This window comes from Erpetoichthys calabaricus, chromosome 17 (genome assembly GCF_900747795.2).
Source record: "Erpetoichthys calabaricus chromosome 17, fErpCal1.3, whole genome shotgun sequence".
In the NCBI taxonomy this organism is placed as follows: Eukaryota; Metazoa; Chordata; class Cladistia; order Polypteriformes; family Polypteridae; genus Erpetoichthys; species Erpetoichthys calabaricus.
The window spans coordinates 60,688,545-60,709,454 of record NC_041410.2 but is presented as its reverse complement, the minus strand read 5'-3'; the positions used below and the strand labels follow the sequence as shown (position 1 = coordinate 60,709,454).

At 36.7% G+C, this 20,910-nt stretch overlaps 1 protein-coding gene across 1 annotated transcript in view; it reads right to left on the bottom strand.

Annotated features, from left to right (window-relative positions):
• The window catches only part of rasl12 (RAS-like, family 12), a 162,320-nt gene that overhangs the window by 51,199 nt on the left and 90,211 nt on the right, over positions 1-20,910 (bottom strand). The window contains 1 exon segment of the mRNA XM_028823404.2: positions 18,822-18,895. Coding sequence (XP_028679237.2) covers positions 18,822-18,895 — 74 coding nt within the window.

Below are 20,910 nucleotides of genomic sequence, written 5' to 3'. Positions count from 1 at the left end.
GGACTGGCGAGCTTTGTTGGGCTGAATGGCCTGTTCTTGTCTAGAGTGTTCTAATGTTCTAATGATTGTGAAGCAATAACTTTGACTTGAAAAATGCCAGACTTACCCTTTAAGTGCACTTAAATGTTTTTGCAGTCTAAAAATTTTCTTCAATATCCATGCATAAAGTAATTTGTGTACATTTTGTCTATTTTTGCTGAAATTTACTTTACTTGATTCATACATTTTAATACAACCTCAAAGTGAAAGAAGGCTAAAACAAATGGCTTCTAAATCCAAAGAATTGCAGTTACCTCAACACTGTATACTTTTCTAAGTATGTGTGTCTCACTCCACTTTCATTTTTAATTTAGCCCTCTCCTGACTGCGGTGTCTGAATATAGGAGAGTAGCAGATCCCGCTACAATAAATAACCATGCTGTTCCTGTTTCAAGCTGAATAAAGCTGGTTTTGCTAAAGTACTGAGACTAAGCCTCGTGTTTTTGGGTGCAAGACAGGGACTTATAGCATGCTCACGATCTTTTAGGATTCGCTTCTGTGGCGCCTCACTGCAGCATTGTGAGCCTGCAGTTGCCCTGCTCTGGCAATGGACAAACAATCTTCCACAGACATGGCAATCGCGCTTCAGGACGCACTTCAGCTTGACTTTCCCTGTTGGTTCGGGGGGGATGGGTGGGATCCCAAAACAGTTCAGAAACATCACAATATGAAGAAGAAGAAAAGGATGATTCGGCTTCTGATTGATAACTGTGCTGCCCACAACCCAGGCTTCTGCATTTAGATAATGTACAGCTTGAATTCCTCCCACCCAATTGCACAGCAGTGCTTCAGCCATTGGGTTTGGGCAGTATTCGCACCCTGAAAGTGTATTATTGCAAGGAAATGCTGAGAAAAATTCTCGTCATAATAACTTGTAGACAGGAGAAGATTAAAATTAACGCAAAAGAAGCTATTGAAATGATTGCAGATGCCTGGACACAAGTTAAAGAAAGCACTATAGCAACAAATACAGAATCTCATATTCTGAAATTTTCATTACAACGAAATATTTTTAGGTCCCTGGCAGTTCATTGTAACAGAATTTCACCTGTATATATATATATATATATATATATATACTAGCAAAATACCCGCGCTTCGCAGCGGAGAAGTAGTATGTTAAAGAGGTTATGTAAACATATATATACAGATACATATATACATATATATACATATCTACATATACACATATCTTTGGTTTCCTCCCACAGTCCAAAGACATGCAGGTTAGGTGCATTGGCGATTCTAAATTGTCTCTGGTGTGTGGGTGTGTGTGGGTGTGTGCACCCTGCGGTGGGCTGGCACCTTGCCCGGGGTTTGTTTCCTGCCTTGTGCCCTGTGTTGGCAGGGATTGGCTCATGTATTTAGGATATAGCGGGTTGGATAATGGATGGATGGACATTTGTATGCATAGCCCCATTTGCCCGTTTTCGTTTTTTTTCTTTCTTCAGTAATATTTCAGCAAACCCGGAGCTTGTCAGTTCAAATCCTGGTACTGACACCACTGTGTGACCCTGAGGAAGTCACTTCACCTGCCTGTGCTGCAAAAAACAAAAGTAATGTAACAAATTGTACCTCAGATGTTGCAAGTTGCTGGAATAAAGGCATAAGTCATATAGATAAATATGTATTATACACATAGGAACTATTCATTTATTTTCAGTTAAGTCATCTGCAGCAAACCTTTATAAATGAGGGTTTCTCCTTTTTAGATAGTGCAAACTGTTTCTTCTTCATTGAGGTTTTCTCTTGGAGAACTTTTTTCATTTCATTGAAAATTAAAGCAGCAGCTGCCAAAATATGTAGCTTTCTTATTAATTTTTCAACATTGTGTAAAATAACTTTATAAAGTAACATAAAAGGTTTAAATACTCGTTATCCTTTTACACTAAAATATTACTAAAGAGATACAAAAAAAGTAAAATGCATATGTTGTTTTTCTTTAAGGAGATTAAATATTACTGAAGAAAAAAAAAAACTTAACCAAATGGGGCTATGCATACGAACTTAAAAGGTTTAAATAAAACAGAAATATATACCTTTTATTTTTACTTCCTTAACTTGTGGAGGGTGTATCTTGTAGCAAAGCCCTAAGTTTTTTCATGAAAGCCCGTTTCAGTCAATAAGTCTTAAAAAGAGGTGTAAAGATATTGACAATAAGCTATGCAAACCCACCAAAACATGCAATCGTTTAAATCAAGGTGCGAGTCGAAAAACACCATCCGATACTATTAGTTAACGATTAACACATTTCTATATGTATTGTAAGCATACAATACAACTGATAATATGTTGCGCTTATTTATCTGGTGTACCGACATTTTTGCGTGTTTAACGGCTGAAATCTAACGTGGTTTGTGCCCTTCAGAATGAAAACAGTTAGCATTTACCTTTTTAGTAAAAAGCGAGCTTTTAAGCCTGAGAAATCACTCCGTAAATGCACACGTTTAATTCTTGATCACTTCAAACAACTGAACTATCCAGAACATTTCAGGCATACATCCAGCATTCAAACTATGTATAAAAAGCACAACTGTTAAAAGAATTCAGCATTTCTTAATTGAAAATGTTCCTTTAATCCTCAACATGTCTCAATGAGTCGTTCTGGTGGTTTTACTTGACATTTTGATATTCTGGTTAATTGTGTTTGCAGTTGAGATGTTCTTTCCTGATTTATACTTGTTTTCTCGTTAATATTTGTTTCGCTGGTGTTAGTGTTCTGATTAGAGGTTATTGGTCCTTTGATGTCTTGACGGTTTCTTCTTAGAACAGCTCCTATTACGCAATTCCGTCACATACTGCTCTATTGTTTCTCCGCTTTTCTGGAAACATGTAAAAAAACTTGTGCCGCTCAAACGTCACATTGCGCTTTGCGTTGCAATACGTTTCGAATTTTTCAACTATTTTGTTCAATTTCATGTTGTCTCCATCTTCTTCAAACTGAAAATTGTTATACACCTCTAGCGCCTCTTCACCAATTACATGTAGAAGCATAGACGCTTTCATTTTTTCACTTTTCCTATCTGCTTCAATCGCAGCAAGATACAACTCAAATCTCTGTTTAAATCTTTTCCAATTTTCAGCTACATTTCCCTTTAACTGGAGATTTGGTGGGGGCTGTAATCCTAACATATTTTTTTTTCTCTTTTGCTAGAACGTCTTAGCGCTTTCTGATCACGTTTTCGGGTTACTCACAGACACGCGACTCGTTCAAAAGCTGAACCTCTTCTTCACATTCCTCTTCCAATCCGCCACTTCTGACACCATGTAGTGATCTTGTTAGGTTCGTAGTTTAATCAATACACACGATTGAAAGATATAATAACTTTTTAATAGACAGACTTTAGAGATATTTACTGTACAAGTTACTAATCGTTCTTTAGTTCACGCCCATTCTCCTACTTGCATCGGCATTCACAGGCATTACTAATCATTCTGTACGTATCCCTTAATAGACCTTACTCATCAACTATCATTACAAAATCCAACGTGGTTTGTGCCCTTCAGAATGAAAACAGTTAGCATTTACCTTTTTAATAAAAGGCGAGCGTTTAAGCCTGAGAAATCACCCCGTAAATGCACACGTTTAATTGCACATGTGTTAATATGCATGCTTACACAGTATTAAAAGACACTCAAAAATTAACGTCATTTACCTTCGTTCCCACGTTTGACTCGTGCTGTAAATCTCTTCCTTGTTTTTAGTTCAAGTGATTACGTAGGAGGTGTGATGACGCGATACGTGACTCCGCCTCCTCCATTAGAGTATATGGACAAAAAACAGGTTCCAGTTATGACCATTATGCGTAGAATTTCGAAATGAAACCTGCTTAACTTTTGTAAGTAAGCTGTAAGGAATGAGCCTGCCAAATTTCAGCCTTCCACCTACACGGGAAGTTGGAGAATTAGTGATGAGTCAGTCAGTCAGTCAGTCAGTGAGTCAGTCAGTGAGTCAGTGAGGGCTTTGCCTTTTATTAATTAGTATATATATATATATATACTGCTCAAAAATCAAAGTATAGCATCAAGTCAGTGAAACTTCTGAGATATTGATCTGGTCAGTTAAGTAACAGTGGGGGTTGTTAATCCATTTCAGCTGCTTTGGTGTTAATGAAATTAACAACAGGTGCACTAGAGGGGCAACAATGAGACAAGTGGAGGCCACTGGCATTTTTCCCTCCTCATATTTTCTGACTGTTTTTTCACTAGTTTTGCATTTGGCTATGGTCAGTGTCACTACTGGTAGCATGAGGCGATACCTGGTCCCTACAGAGGTTGCACAGGTAGTCCAACTTCTCCAGGATGGCACACCAATACGTGCCATTGTCAAAAGGTTTGTTGTGTTTCCCAGCACAATCTCAAGGGTATGGAGGAGATTCTCGGAGACAGGCAGTTACTCTAAAAGAGCTGGACAGGGCCGTAGAAGGTCCTTAACCCATCAGCAGGACTGGTATCTGCTACTTTGGGCAAGGATGAACAGGATGAGCACTGCCAGAGCCCTACAAAATGACCACCAGCAGGCCACTGGTGTGTATGTCTCTGACCAAACATAGATTTCATGAGGGTGGCCTGAGGGCCCGACGTCCTCTAGTGGGCCCTGTGCTTACTGCACGGCACCGTGGAGCTCAATTGGCATTTGCCATAGAATACCAGAATTGGCAGGTCCACCACTGGCGCCCTGTGCTTTTCACAGATTCACTCTGAGCACGTGTGACAGATGTGAAAGGGTCTGGAGAAGCCGTGGAGAATGTTATGCTGCCTTTAACATCGTTCAGCATGACCGGTTTGGTGGTGAGTCAGTGATGGTTTGGGGAGACATAGCCATTGGAGGGATGCACAACCTCAGATGTTGTTTTATCTGTCCTCCCTGGCCATCTGACCTTAATTTTATTCTGTGTTAATTAGTATTGCCTAATTTTTTTTTTATTTGTCTTTTTTCTCTTTCTTCACCCTGTAAAGCACTTTGAGCTACATCATTTGTAAGAAAATTTGTTATATAAATAAATATTTATATTTATTTCACCTTGACTGCCATTAGGATTAAGATCAAATCCTTGGACCCAATGTCAGACCCTATGCTGGTGCAGTGGGTCCTGGGTTCCTCCTGGTGCACGACAATGTCTGGCCTCATGTGGCAAGAGCATGCAGGCAGTTCCTGGAGGATGAAGGAATTGATACCATTGACTGGCCCCCCACGCTCACCTGACCTAAATTCAATAGAATACCTCTGGAACATTATGTTTCGGTCCATCCGACACTGCCAGGTTGCACCTTAGACTGTCCAGGAGCTCAGTGATGCCCTGGTCCAAATCAGGGAGGAGATCCCCCAGGACACCATCCGTCGTCTCATTAGGAGCATGTCCAGATGTTGTCAGGCATGCATATAAGCACGTGGGGGCCATACAAACAACTGAGTACGATTTTGAGTTGCTGCAATGAAACTTCGGCAAAATGGACTAGCCTGTCCCATCATTTTTTCACTTTGATTTTCGGGGTGTCTTTGAATTCAGCCCTCTGTAGGTTGATAATTTTCATTTCCATCAAATGATGTGTCATCCTTTCGTTCCTAACACATTACCCAGTCCATATCATTATAGATATCCAGCATGATTTTTTTCCCATTGAGATCTGATGTGTTTTCAAATTGTTCCTTTAATTTTTGGAGCAGTTTATTTACTGTATATATATATATATATATATATATATATATATATATCCATCCATCCATCCATCCATTTTCCAACCCGCTGAATCCGAACACAGGGTCACGGGGGTCTGCTGGAGCCAATCCCAGCCAACACAGGGCACAAGGCAGGAACCAATCCAGGGCAGGGTGCCAACCCACCGCAGTATATATATATATATATATATATATATATATATATATATATATATATATATATATATATATATATTTATATATATGTATATATATATATACAGTTAGTTCCATAAATATTTGGACAGAGACAACTTTTTTCTAATTTTGGTTCTGTACATTACCACAATGAATTTTAAATGAAACAACTCAGATGCAGTTGAAGTGCAGACTTTCAGCTTTAATTCAGTGTGGTGAACAAAACAATTGCATAAAAATGTGAGGCAACTAAAACATTTTTTTAACACAATCCCTTCATTTCAGGGGCTCAAAAGTAATTGGACAAATTAAATAACTGGAAATAAAATGTTAATTTCTAATACTTGGTTGAAAACCCTTTGCTGGCAATGACAGCCTGAAGTCTTGAACTCATGGACATCACCAGATGCTGGGTTTCCTCCTTTTGAATGCTCTGCCAGGCCTTTACTGCAGCGGCTTTCACTTGCTGTTGGTTTGTGGACCTTTCTGTCTGAAGTTTAGTCTTCAACAAGTGAAATGCATGCTCAATTGGGTTAAGATCAGGTGACTGACTTGGCCATTCAAGAATTTTACACTTCTTTGCTTTAATAAACTCCTGGGTTGCTTTGGATGTATGTTTTGGGTCATTGTCCATCTGTATCATGAAACGCTGCCAAATCAATTTGACTGCATTTAGCTGGATTTGAGCAGACAGTATGTCTCTGAACACCTCAGAATTCATTCGGCTGCTTTTGTCCTGTGTCACATCATCAATAAACATTAGTGTCCCAGTGCCACTGGCAGCCATGCACGCCCAAGCCATCACATTGCCTCCACCGTGTTTTACAGATGATGTGGTATGCTTTGGATAATGAGCTGTTCCACGCCTTCTCCATACTTTTTTCTTGCCATCATTCTGGTAGAGGTTGATCTTGGTTTCATCTGTCCAAAGAATGCTTTTCCAGAACTATGCTGGCTTTTTCAGATGTTCTATAGCAAAGTCCAATCTAGCCTTTCTATTCTTGAGGGTTATGAGTGGCTTGCACCTTGCAGTGCACCCTCTGTATTTACTTTCATGCAGTCTTCTCTTTATGGTAGACTTGGATATCAATATGCCTACCCCCTGGAGAGTGTTGTTCACTTGGTTGGCTGTTGTGAAGGGGTTTCTCTTCACCATGGAAATGATTCTGCGATCTTCCACCACTGTTGTCTTCCGTGGACGTCCAGGTCTTTTTGCGTTGCTGAGTTCACCAGTGCTTGCTTTCTTTCTCAGGATGTACCAAACTGTAGATTTTGCCACTTGTAATATTGTAGCAATTTCTCGGATGGGTTTTTTCTATTTTTGCAGCTTAAGGATGGCTTCTTTCACCTGCATGGAGAGCTCCTTTGACCGCATGTTGTCTGTTCACAGCAAAATCTTCCACATGCAAGCACCACACCTCAAATCAACTCCAGGCCTTTTATCTGCTTAATTGATAATGACATAACGACGGACTTGACCACACCTGCCCATGAAATAGCCTTTAGTCAATTGTCCAATTACTTTTGAGCCCCTGAAATTGAAGGGATTGTGTTAAAAAAATGCTTTAGTTGCCTCACATTTTTATGCAATCGTTTTGTTCACCCCACTGAATTAAAGCTGAAAGTCTGCACTTCAACTGCATCTGAGTTGTTTCATTTAAAATTCATTGTGGTAATATATAGAACCAAAATTTAGAAAAAAGTTGTCTCTGTCCAAATATTTATTTATGGACCTAACTATATATATATATACTAGCAAAATACCCGCGCGTCGCAGCAGAGAAGTAGTGTGTTAAAGAGGTTATGAAAAAAAAAAAGGAAACATTTTAAAAATAACGTAACATGATTGTCAATGTAATTGTGTTGTCATTGTTATGAGTGTTGCTGTCTTTTATATATATAATATACACACACACACACACATAAACATATATATACATATACATATATACACATATCTACATATACACATATCTACATATATATATACATATACACATCCACATATATATACACATATATATATATATATATACACATATCAACATATATATACACACATACATAAACACACACATATATATATATACATATATACATATACATATGTCCTCACAGGTGGCGCAGTGGTAGTGCTGCTGCTTTGTAGTAAGGAGACTGTGGAAGATTGTGGGTTCGCTTCCCGGTTCCTCCCTGTGTGGATAGCGCTTTGAGTACGGAGAAAAGCGCTATATAAATGTAATGAATTATTATTATTATACACACACAGACACGTATATATATATAAATATTTACATATCTACATATATACACATCTAGATATATATACACATATATATACATATGTACACACATATATATATATATATATATATATATATATATATATATATATATATATATATATATCTAGACATACATACATAGATAGATTGACACATATATACATACATATGTACATATATATATATATATATATATATATATGTAATTGTGTTGTCATTGTTATGAGTGTTGCTGTCATATATATATATATATATATATATATATATATATATATATATATATATATATATATAGCAAAATACCCGCGCTTCGCAGCGGAGAAGTAGTGTGTTAAAGAGGTTATGTAACTATATATATACATAAACATATATACATATATATACATATCTACATATACACATATCTACATATACATACGTATATATACATATACACATCCACATATATATATATATATATATATATATATATATATATATATATATATATATAAATTTACATATCTACATATATATATATAAATAGCAAAATACCCGCGCTTCGCAGCGGAGAAGTAGTGTGTTAAAGAGGTTATGAATAAAAAAAGGAAACATTTTAAAAATAACGTAACATGATTGTCAATGTAATTGTGTTGTCATTGTTATGAGTGCTGCTGTCATATATATATATATATATATAGCAACATACCCGCGCTTCGCAGCGGAGAAGTAGTGTGTTAAAGAGGTTATGTAAACATATATATATACATATACATATATACATATATATACATATCTACATATACAGATATCTACATATAGCAAAATACCCGCGCTTCACAGCGGAGAAGTAGTGCGTTAAAGAGGTTATGTAACTATATATATACATAAACATATATACATATATATAGATATCTACATATACATATATCTACATATACATACGTATATATACATATACACATCCACATATACATATATATATACATATACAAATTTACATATCTACATATATATATATAAATATAGACATACATATATACATACATACATTCACATATATATATATATATATATATATATATATATATATATATATATATATATATATATATATATATATATATATATATATATATATATATATATATACATATCTACTTATTGACTCCTGTATTTAGGATATAGCGGGTTGGATAATGGATGGATGGACATCTGTATGCATAGCCCTATTTGCCTGTTTTCGTTTTTTTTCTTTCTTCAGTAATATTTCAGTAAACCCGGAACTTGTCAGTTCAAATCCTGGTACTGACACCACTGTGTGACCCTGAAGAAGTCACTTCACCTGCCTGTGCTGCAAAAAACAAAAGTAATGTAACAAATTGTACCTCAGATGTTGTAAGTTGCTGGAATAAAGGCATAAGTAAAATTGATAAATATGTATTATACACATAGGAACTATTGATTTATTTTCAGTTAAGTCATCTGCAGCAAACTTTTATAAATGAGGGTTTCTCATTTTTAGATAGTGCAAACTGTTTCTTCTTCATTGACGTTTTCTCTTGGAGAGCTTTTTTCATTTCATTGAAAATTAAAGCAGCAGCTGCCAAAATACTGTAATTAATTTTTCAACATTGTGTAAAATAACTTTATAAAGTAACATAAAAGGTTTAAATACTGGTTATCCTTTTACACTAAAATATTACTAAAGAGATACAAAAAAAGTAAAATGGATATGTTCTTTTTCTTTAAGGAGATTAAATATTACTGAAGAAAGAAAAAAAAAAATTAAACAGCCAAATGGGGCTATGCATACGAACTTAAAAGGTTTAAATAAAACAGAAATATATATTTTATTTTTACTTGCTTAACTTGTGGAGGGTGTATCCTGTAGCAAAGCCCTAACTTTTTTCGTGAAAGCCCATTTCAGTCAATAAGTCTTAAAAAAAACGTGTAAAGATATTGACAACAAGCTAAGCAAACCCAGGAAGACATGGAATCGTTTAAATCAAGTATCATTACATCTTCCTTTCTTAAAGAGAAGTAAGGCAGTACTTATAAGCTTACATATTTATATATAGACATACATACATATATCTATACATATTAATAAAAGGCAAAGCCCTCACTGACTGACTGACTGACTGACTGACTCATCACTAATTCTCGAACTTCCCGTGTAGGTGGAAGGCTGAAATTTGGCAGGCTCATTCCTTACAGCTTACTTACAAAAGTTAGGCAGGTTTCATTTCGAAATTCTACGCGTAATGGTCATAACTGGAACATGTTTTTTGTCCATATACTCTAATGGAGGAGGCGGAGTCACGTATCGCGTCATCACGCCTCCTACGTAATCACGTGAACTAAAAACAAGGAAGAGATTTACAGCACGAGTCAAACGTGGGAACGAAGGTAAATGACGTTAATTTTTGAGTGTCTTTTAATACTGTGTAAGCATACATATTAACACATGTGCAATTAAACGTGTGCATTTACGGGGTGATTTCTCAGGCTTAAAAGCTCGCCTTTTACTAAAAAGGGAAATGCAAAACTATTTTCAATCATTCTATGATCTGCTTCTCACATCTGAAGGCACCGTGGCTGATGTTACGTCACTTGCTGGCCAACCATAAGCGTTATCTGGTAGGTAACCAGCCACTCACTTCACTCCCTTACGGGAATCGAACCTCTGAGGTTTTCTTTTGTTCTTAATTAAAATTTAAAAGCAATACTTCACCGCTGCTAAGCCCCTCTAGCGCTGACGTCCGAGGTTCGATTACCGTAAGCAAGTGCAGTGAGCGTGTACGTCTGATGAGCCAAGAATAAGGGGGAAAGACGTGTTGCGTACTCTTTGCATTATTTGACAGTAAACTATTTTCAACCATTCTATGATCTGCTTCTCACAACTGAAGGCACCGTGGCTAATGTTACCTCACTTGCTGGCCAACAATAAGCGTTACCTGGTAGGTAACCAGCCACTCACTTCACTCCCTTACGGAAATCGAACCTCGGACGTCAGCGCTACAGGTAAAGCCCCTAAAATTGTGCCACAGCATGTGGTTCGTTTATTTGACAACATGTAGATCGGGGTAATTACATTCTGCGCCACGGCGTGTGGTTCGTTTATTTGACAACATGTAGATCGGGGTAATTACATTCACGGCATTCGTAGTCTGATTCACAATCTGATTGTATGGGTGGTTACCTACCAGGTAACGCTTATAGTTGGCCACCATGTCAGGTCGCAGTGATCACTCGAGTGAAGGCACCTTCACAAAAAAACAGATCCTTAACAAACTGTTATTAGTATATTTTCCGACAATTTAAAAAGGTTTTGTTTTCTTCTTAATAAAAATTTAAAAGCGGTACTTCGCCGGTGCGAAGCGCGTGGATTTGACCGACTGACACATACAGACATATTCATGAGTGCAGGTACTTTGGAAAGAAAGCACCGTGTAAACCTAAAGTTTAAATTAAGTTCATAGACCTACAAAAGGTTGCCATTCATTTGAGGCAAGATTGCTTTTCTTCTGTACAACTATACATTGCATTCTCAAGAGTGTGCTTGCACAGCTTCGGATATAGATATATATATATGTATGTATGTCTATATAGAAATATGTAAGCTTATAAGTACTGCCTTACTTCTCTTTAAGAAAGGAAGATGTAATGATACTTGATTTAAATGATTCCATGTCTTCCTGGGTTTGCATAGCTTATTGTCAATATCTTTACACCTTTTTTTAAGACTTATTGACTGAAACGGGCTTTCACGAAAAAAGTTAGGGCTTTGCTACAGGATGCACCCTCCACAAGTTAAGCAAGTAAAAATAAAATATATATTTCTGTTTTATTTAAACCTTTTAAGTTCGTATGCATAGCCCCATTTGGCTGTTTAATTTTTTTTTTCTTTCTTCAGTAATATTTAATCTCCTTAAAGAAAAAGAACATATCCATTTTACTTTTTTTGTATCTCTTTAGTAATATTTTAGTGTAAAAGGATAACCAGTATTTAAACCTTTTATGTTACTTTATAAATTTATTTTACACAATGTTGAAAAATTAATAAGAAAGCTACATATTTTGGCAGCTGCTGCTTTAATTTTCAATGAAATGAAAAAAGCTCTCCAAGAGAAAACATCAATGAAGAAGATGAAGAAATGAGAAACCCTCATTTATAAAAGTTTGCTGCAGATGACTTAACTGAAAATAAATGAATAGTTCCTATGTGTATAATACATATTTATCTATATGACTTATGCCTTTATTCCAGCAACTTGCAACATCTGAGGTACAATTTGTTACATTACTTTTGTTTTTTGCAGCACAGGAAGGTGAAGTGACTTCCTCAGGGTCACACAGTGGTGCCAGTACCAGGATTTGAACAAGCTCCGGGTTTACTGAAATATGAATGTATGTATGTATATATGTATGTCTATATTTATATCTATATATATATATGTAGATATGTAAATTTGTATATGTATATATATATATGTATATGTGAATGTGTATATGTATATATATGTATATGTAAATATGTGTATATGTAGATATGTATATATATGTGTATATATATGTAGATGTGTATATATGTAGATATGTAAATATTTATGTATATATATGTGTCTGTGTGTGTATGTATATATATATATATATATATATATATATATATATATATATATATATATATTTATATATATATATGTGTGTGTGTGTCAGTGAGGGCTTTGCCTTTTATTAATATGTATAGATATATATACAGTATATATATATATAAATATATATATATATATATCTATACTAATTAATAAAAGGCCTTTTATTAATATGTATAGATATATATACAGTATATATATATATACATATATATATATAAATATATATATATATATATATATATATATATATATATATATATATATATATATATATATACTAATTAATAAAAGGCAAAGCCCTCACGGACTCACTGACTGACTGACTGACTCATCTCTAATTCTCCAACTTCCCGTGTAGGTGGAAGGCTGAAATTTGGCAGGCTCATTCCTTACAGCTTACTTACAAAAGTTAAGCAGGTTTCATTTTGAAATTCTACGTGTAATGGTCATAACTGGAACCTGTTTTTTGTCCATATACTCTAATGGAGGAGGCGGAGTCATGTATCGCGTCATCACACCTCCTACGTAATCACTTGAACTAAAAACAAGGAAGAGATTTACAGCACGAGTCAAACGCGGGAACGAACGTAAATGACGTTAATTTTTGAGTGTCTTTTAATACTGTGTAAGCATGCATATTAACACATGTGCAATTAAACGTGTGCATTTACGGGGTGATTTCTCAGGCTTAAAAGCTCGCCTTTTTTAAAAAGGTAAATGCTAACTGTTTTCATTCTGAAGGGCACAAACCACGTTGGATTTTGTAATGATAGTTGATGAGTAAGGTCTATTAAGGGATACGTACAGAATGATTAGTAATGCCTGTGAATGCCGATGCAAGTAGGAGAATGGGCGTGAACTAAAGAACGATTAGTAACTTGTACAGTAAATATCTCTAAAGTCTGTCTATTAAAAAGTTATTATATCTTTCAATCGTGTGTATTGATTAAACTACGAACCTAACAAGATCACTACATGGTGTCAGAAGTGGCGGATTGGAAGAGGAATGTGAAGAAGAGGTTCAGCTTTTGAACGAGTCGCGTGTCTGTGAGTAACCCGAAAACGTGATCAGAAAGCGCTAAGACGTTCTAGCAAAAGAGAAAAAAAAATATGTTAGGATTACAGCCCCCACCAAATCTCCAGTTAAAGGGAAATGTAGCTGAAAATTGGAAAAGATTTAAACAGAGATTTGAGTTGTATCTTGCTGTGATTGAAGCAGATAGGAAAAGTGAAAAAATGAAAGCGTCTATGCTTCTACATGTAATTGGTGAAGAGGCGCTAGAGGTGTATAACAATTTTCAGTTTGAAGAAGATGGAGACAATATGAAATTGAACAAAATAGTTGAAAAATTCGAAACGTATTGCAACGCAAAGCACAATGTGACGTTTGAGCGGCACAAGTTTTTTTACATGTTTCCAGAAAAGTGGAGAAACAATAGAGCAGTATGTGATGGAATTGCGTAATAGGAGCTGTTCTAAGAAGAAACCGTCAAGACATCAAAGGACCAATAACCTCTAATCAGAACACTAACACCAGCGAAATAAATATTAACGAGAAAACAAGTATAAATCAGGAAAGAACATCTCAACTGCAAACACAATTAACCAGAATATCAAAATGTCAAGTAAAACCACCAGAACGACTCATTGAGACATGTTGAGGATTAAAGGAACATTTTCAATTAAGAAATGCTGAATTCCTTTAACAGTTGTGCTTTTTATACATAGTTTGAATGCTGGATGTATGCCTGAAATGTTCTGGATAGTTTAGTTGTTTGAAGTGATCAAGAATTAAACGTGTGCATTTACGGAGTGATTTCTCAGGCTTAAAAGCTCGCTTTTTATTAAAAAGGTAAATGCTAACTGTTTTCATTCTGAAGGGCACAGACCACGTTAGATTTCAGCCGTTAAACACGCAAAAATGTCGGTACACCAGATAAATAAGCGCAACATATTATCAGTTGTATTGTATGCTTACAATACATATAGAAATGTGTTAATCGTTAACTAATAGTATCGGATGGTGTTTTTCGACTCGCACCTTGATTTAAACGATTGCATGTTTTGGTGGGTTTGCATAGCTTATTGTCAATATCTTTACACCTCTTTTTAAGACTTATTGACTGAAACGGGCTTTCATGAAAAAACTTAGGGCTTTGCTACAGGATACACTCTCCACAAGTTAAGGAAGTAAAAATAAAAGGTATATATTTCTGTTTTATTTAAACCTTTTAAGTTCGTATGCATAGCCCCATTTGGTTGTTTAAGTTTTTTTTTTTTCTTCAGTAATATTTAATCTCCTTAAAGAAAAACAACATATGCATTTTACTTTTTTTGTATCTCTTTAGTAATATTTTAGTGTAAAAGGATAACGAGTATTTAAACCTTTTATGTTACTTTATAAAGTTATTTTACACAATGTTGAAAAAATTAATAAGAAAGCTACATATTTTGGCAGCTGCTGCTTTAATTTTCAATGAAATGAAAAAAGCTCTCCAAGAGAAAACCTCAATGAAGAAGAAACAGTTTGCACTATCTAAAAAGGAGAAACCCTCATTTACAAAAGGTTTGCTGCAGATGACTTAACTGAAAATAAATGAATAGTTCCTATGTGTATAATACATATTTATCTATATGACTTATGCCTTTATTCCAGCAACTTGCAACATCTGAGGTACAATTTGTTACATTACTTTTGTTTTTTGCAGCACAGGCAGGTGAAGTGACTTCCTCAGGGTCACACAGTGGTGTCAGTACCAGGATTTGAACTGACAAGCTCCGGGTTTGCTGAAATATTACTGAAGAAAGAAAAAAAAACGAAAACGGGCAAATGGGGCTATGCATACAAATGTCCATCCATCCATTATCCAACCCGCTATATCCTAAATACATGAGCCAATCCCTGCCAACACAGGGCACAAGGCAGGAAACAAACCCCGGGCAAGGTGCCAGCCCACCGCAGGGCGCACACACCCACACACACCCACACACCAGAGACAATTTAGAATCGCCAATGCACCTAACCTGCATGTCTTTGGACTGTGGGAGGAAACCAAAGATATGTGTATATGTAGATATGTATATATATGTATATGAATATATATGTTTACATAACCTCTTTAACATACTACTTCTCCGCTGCGAAGCGCGGGTATTTTGCTAGTATATATATATATATACATACAGTATCTCACAAAAGTGAGTACACCCCTCACATTTTTGTAAATATTTAATTATATCTTTTCATGGGACAACACTGAAGATATGACACTTTGTTACAATGTAAAGTAGTCAGTGTACAGCTTGTGTAACAATGTAAATTTGCTGTCCCCTCAAAATAACTCAACACACAGCCATTAATGTCTAAACCGCTGGCAACAAAAGTGAGTACACCCCTAAGTGTAAAATGTCCAAATTGTGCCCAATTAGCCATTTTCCCTCCCTGGTGTCATGTGACTCATTAATGTTACAAGGTCTCAGGTGTGAATGGGGAGAAGGTGTGTTAAATTTGGTGTTATCACTCTCACACTCTCTCATACTGCTCACTGGAAGTTCAACATGGCACCTCATGGCAAAGAACTCTCTGAGGAACTGAAAAAAAGAATTGCTGCTCTACATAAAGATGGCTCAGGCTATAAGAAGATTCCCAACACCCTGAAACTGAGCTGCAGCACGGTGGCCAAGACCATACAGTGGTTTAACAGGACAGGTTCCTGTCAGAACAGGCCTCGGCATTGGTCGACCAAAGAAGTTGAGTGCACATGCTCAGCGTCATATCCAGAGGTTGTCTTTTGAAAATAGACATATGAGTACTGCCAGCATTGCTGCAGAGGTTGAAGGGGTGGGGGGTCAGCCTGTCAGTGCTCAGACCATATGCTGCACACTGCATCAAATTGGTCTGCATGGCTGTCGTCCCAGAAGGAAGCTTCTTCTAAAGATGATGCACAGGAAAGTCTGCAAACAGTTTGCTGAAGACAAGCAGACTAAGGACATGGATTACTGGAACCATGTCCTGTGGTCTGATGAGAACAAGATAAACTTATCTGGTACAGATGGTGTCAAGCGTGTGTGGCGGCAACCAGGTGAGAAGTACAAAGATAAGTGTGTCTTGCCTACAGTCAAGCATGGTGGTGAGAGTGTCATGGTTTGGGGCTGCATGAGTGCTGCCGGCACTGGGGAGCTACAGTTCATTGAGGGAACCATGAATGCCAACATGTACTGTGACATACTGAAGCAGAGCATTATCCCTTTCCTTCGGAAACTGGGCCGTAGGGCAGTGTTCCAACATGATAATGACCCCAAACAAAACCTCCAAGACGACCACTGCCTTGCTAAAGAAACTAAGGATAAAGGTGCTGGACTGGCCAAGCATGTCTCCAGACCTAAACCCTATTGAGCATCTGTGGGGCATCCTCAAATGGAAGGTGGAGGAGCGCAAGGTCTCTGACATCCACCAGCTCCTTGATGTCATCATGGAGGATTGGAAGAGGATTCCACCGGCAACCTATGAAGCTCTAGTGAACTCCATGCCCAAGAGAGTTAATGCAGTGCTGTAAAATAATCATGGCCACACAAAATATTGATACTTTGGGCACAATTTGGACATTTTTCACTTAGGGGTGTACTCATTTTTGTCGCCAACGGTTTAGATATTAATGGCTGTGTGTTGAGTTATTTTGAGGGGACAGCAAATTTACACTGTTATACAAGCTGTACACTGACTACTTTACATTGTATCAAAGTGTAACTTCAGTGATGTCCCATGAAAATACTGTATATAATAAAATATTTGCAAAAATGTGACGGGTGTACTCACTTTTGTAAGATAGTATATATATATATATATATATATATATATATATATATATATATATATATATATATATATATATATATATATATATATATATATATATATATATATGTGTGTGTGTGTATACATATAGTATATATACATATAAATATTCGTACGTCCGATTCACAATCTGGTTATATGGATGGTTACCTACCAGGTAACGATTGTGGTTGGTCAGCCAGTTGGCAAACATCCGCCACGTCCTCTTAGTGGTGAGAAGCAGATCATAGATATGTTATGTATTACCTGCCAAATAATACAATGAGTACACAACATATGTTTTACCCTAATTGGGCTCATCAAGTGTACACTGCACCACAGCAGTTGGTTCGCTTACTTGACGGTGTGAATATTGGAGTATTACATTCATAGGTCTGAATCGCAATCTGATTATATGGATGGTTACCTACCAGGTAACGTTAGTGGCTTGTTGGCCATTCTGCAAACATCGTCTACATCCTCTCAGTTGCGAGATGCAAATCATAGACATATGATGCAGTATGTGCCAAATAATACAAAGAGTTCATGACACATGTTTTGTCCTAATTTTGGCTCATCAGGTGTACGTGGATGTTTGCAGACTGGACGACCAACCTTATATATTACCTGGTAATGTATGAGAAAGTGCTGCCAGGTGACAGCCTAGGGCCCTCCCAGGGCCCATTCATACAAATCTCTACACTTGCATGCACATGGAGCCAGTTTGAATACTTTCTGAGTTTACTGTTGGCAAGTAAGATGATTCAGTTATAAAAATTCCCTACAGTATAATGGCTTTAAGAGCTTTGAAGCACTTTTTCCAATGAATCTTCTTTTTCTAAAGTAGTGATCACTCTCCTTTTATAAGCTGGGTGCTGTTCATGATAGAACAACTATTATACAAAAGAGTTCTAGCTTCACTATAGCTTCACTATAGTGTGTATGCTGTATCTGTGAAAACAAAATATATCCTATTTCACAATGCCCTTTTTCATGGAGTCAGCAGTGCATACTTCATATTTAACATTCCATTAGTTTGTTTCATTACTGTATAGTTGGAAAATAACCAATAGAAATATTTGTTTTTCCTTTGGATACCACCTAAACTGCATACCTAAGTTGCATATTGGTAACTACTTAATATTCTTTGTAAGCTTTAATCTTACCTGATCAGCTGTGTCCATGATTTTGAGTATAACGGGCTGTTGATCCACAATGTCTTCTGAAGTGTAGGTATCTTCTGTAGCAACAAGAAAATCACAAAACAGTACAAGTCAAATTAAATTTATGCAGTGAGAAAACAGTAGTGTTTTAATTAGAGTATTTATATCATATGTAAGGGACAGTCGGTAGTTTATCCTGGCCGAGACGCCCCAGTTATAGAAGGATGGGGGAAGGCAGCTTTTCAAGAACACTGCCTTCCCCAAGAAAATAGATGGCAGCTTCCCTGGACTGCACCAGTGCCTGGATGCCCGCAGGACACTATGGGACATAGAGTTCGGCAACACAGCCCTGCTGGGTACTGTGTGTGCCGCCAGGGGACGCTGTGGGAAGTTGGTGGGAGAACAAATTCTCACCTAGCCTGGAAGTACTAATGGACTATGACAACGGAATCCCCAAAGTACTTCCAAGCTGTTTAAAACCTGAATTCTCCAGCTGGTCAAGGACTATTTAAAGGACTGTTGGAGACCCAGCAAGTGAGCCGGAGTTGGGAGGTAGAGGACAGAGCTTGCTGAGAGGTGTGGAGGAGAGATTTGTGTTATTAATATTGTGATTGATTTAATTGTTTATTGTGGTGGAGGTGTTTTGGAACTATTTACTGGAAAAAGAAGAAAGTAAACTGCTTCTTGGTGTTTTTAAAATGTGTCCCAGTGTGTCTGTGTCGGGTTAAGCACTGGTATAGCGCCATCTAGTGTTACACATATTTATTACATATCAGTATTATTAACCCAGCATCAACTGGCTTTGGAATGTAAGAAACTGGATCAGAATGTTAGTTAGATGGTGGTTGTGTACACCTTGTTCAACTTAATATTTGTTCTCTTGCTAAAATACTAGAAAAAATGTAAATTTTTGCTTAAGTGGAAATAATTTTTCAATATATTTGCTTTTAGGCATCTCTAATTCCTTTTTAAATTGTTGTTCTCATGCAGTCAAGTCTGAATAATGCTTATATAATACAAATGTTGTAGACATTCCTTCTTTGATGTGTTTTCTTTTTGAACCTTTCTCAACTGTTTCAGAGACAATTGTTTTTTTTTTATTTAATTTTCTGACACTTTTTTGGCTGCTACTGCTTTTATGTGTAATTATTTGGCCAAAATAACCAAGGTTCATTTTTTTGTAGTCCCCCACACTCGTATGTCCTCCACCCCATCTTAATCACCTTTTTACATTTACTTATTTGGCTCATGCCTTTATCCAAAACACCTTACAACTTTTTTATGGATGAAATTGGTTACATTTCTTTTATTTTTTCCAATCGGAGCACAGACAAGTGAAGTGACTTGCTCTAGGTCACACAGCGCCATTGGTGGGATTTGAACCCACAATCTCAGGGTTTGAAGTCCAAAGCCTTAACCAGTGTGCCACACTTACTCTTGTAGTGTCCTGGGGCCTCATGCATAATGCCGGGCATAGAACTCACACTATAACATGGCGTACGGACAAAAGCGGAAATGTTCGTATGCACAAAAAAATCCAGATGCATAAATCTGTGCGAACACCAACTTCCACGTTCTTCCGCTACATGTATCCTGGTCAGTGTGAAAAGTAAAGCATGAGCACGCGCCTGCTGTGCCGCCCCAACTCCTCCCAGAATTATGCCTCTTTGAATATGCAAATCAATATAAATTGCCCTTAAGCTCAGCCTTCTGTGAAAAGACAATGGCAAAAGCAAGGGGGAAAATAGAAGAATTTCAGCAAATACCAAGTGGAGGCAAAGAAAAACTTACTATTTGTTGGCATAAACAGTGATATAATCAACAAAGTTGATCAAGTGACAGAGTGTCGGAGAAACTCGAAAGTTCACACAGTCCCCGAAATAAAAAAGAAGCGGTCAGATATCAAAGTCGCCGTAAAAAGGCGAGTCATAGTCCACCATCTGAGTGTCATATGAAAGCTTATTAGGGTACAGAGAAAAGAAAAAAAAATAGGCACACAGTGAGAAAAAAGCTTGAAATGCCAACTTTAATTTCGAAATTTCCACTTCAATCACATAATTTATTTTGTCATTAAAGTAGAACATCATATACT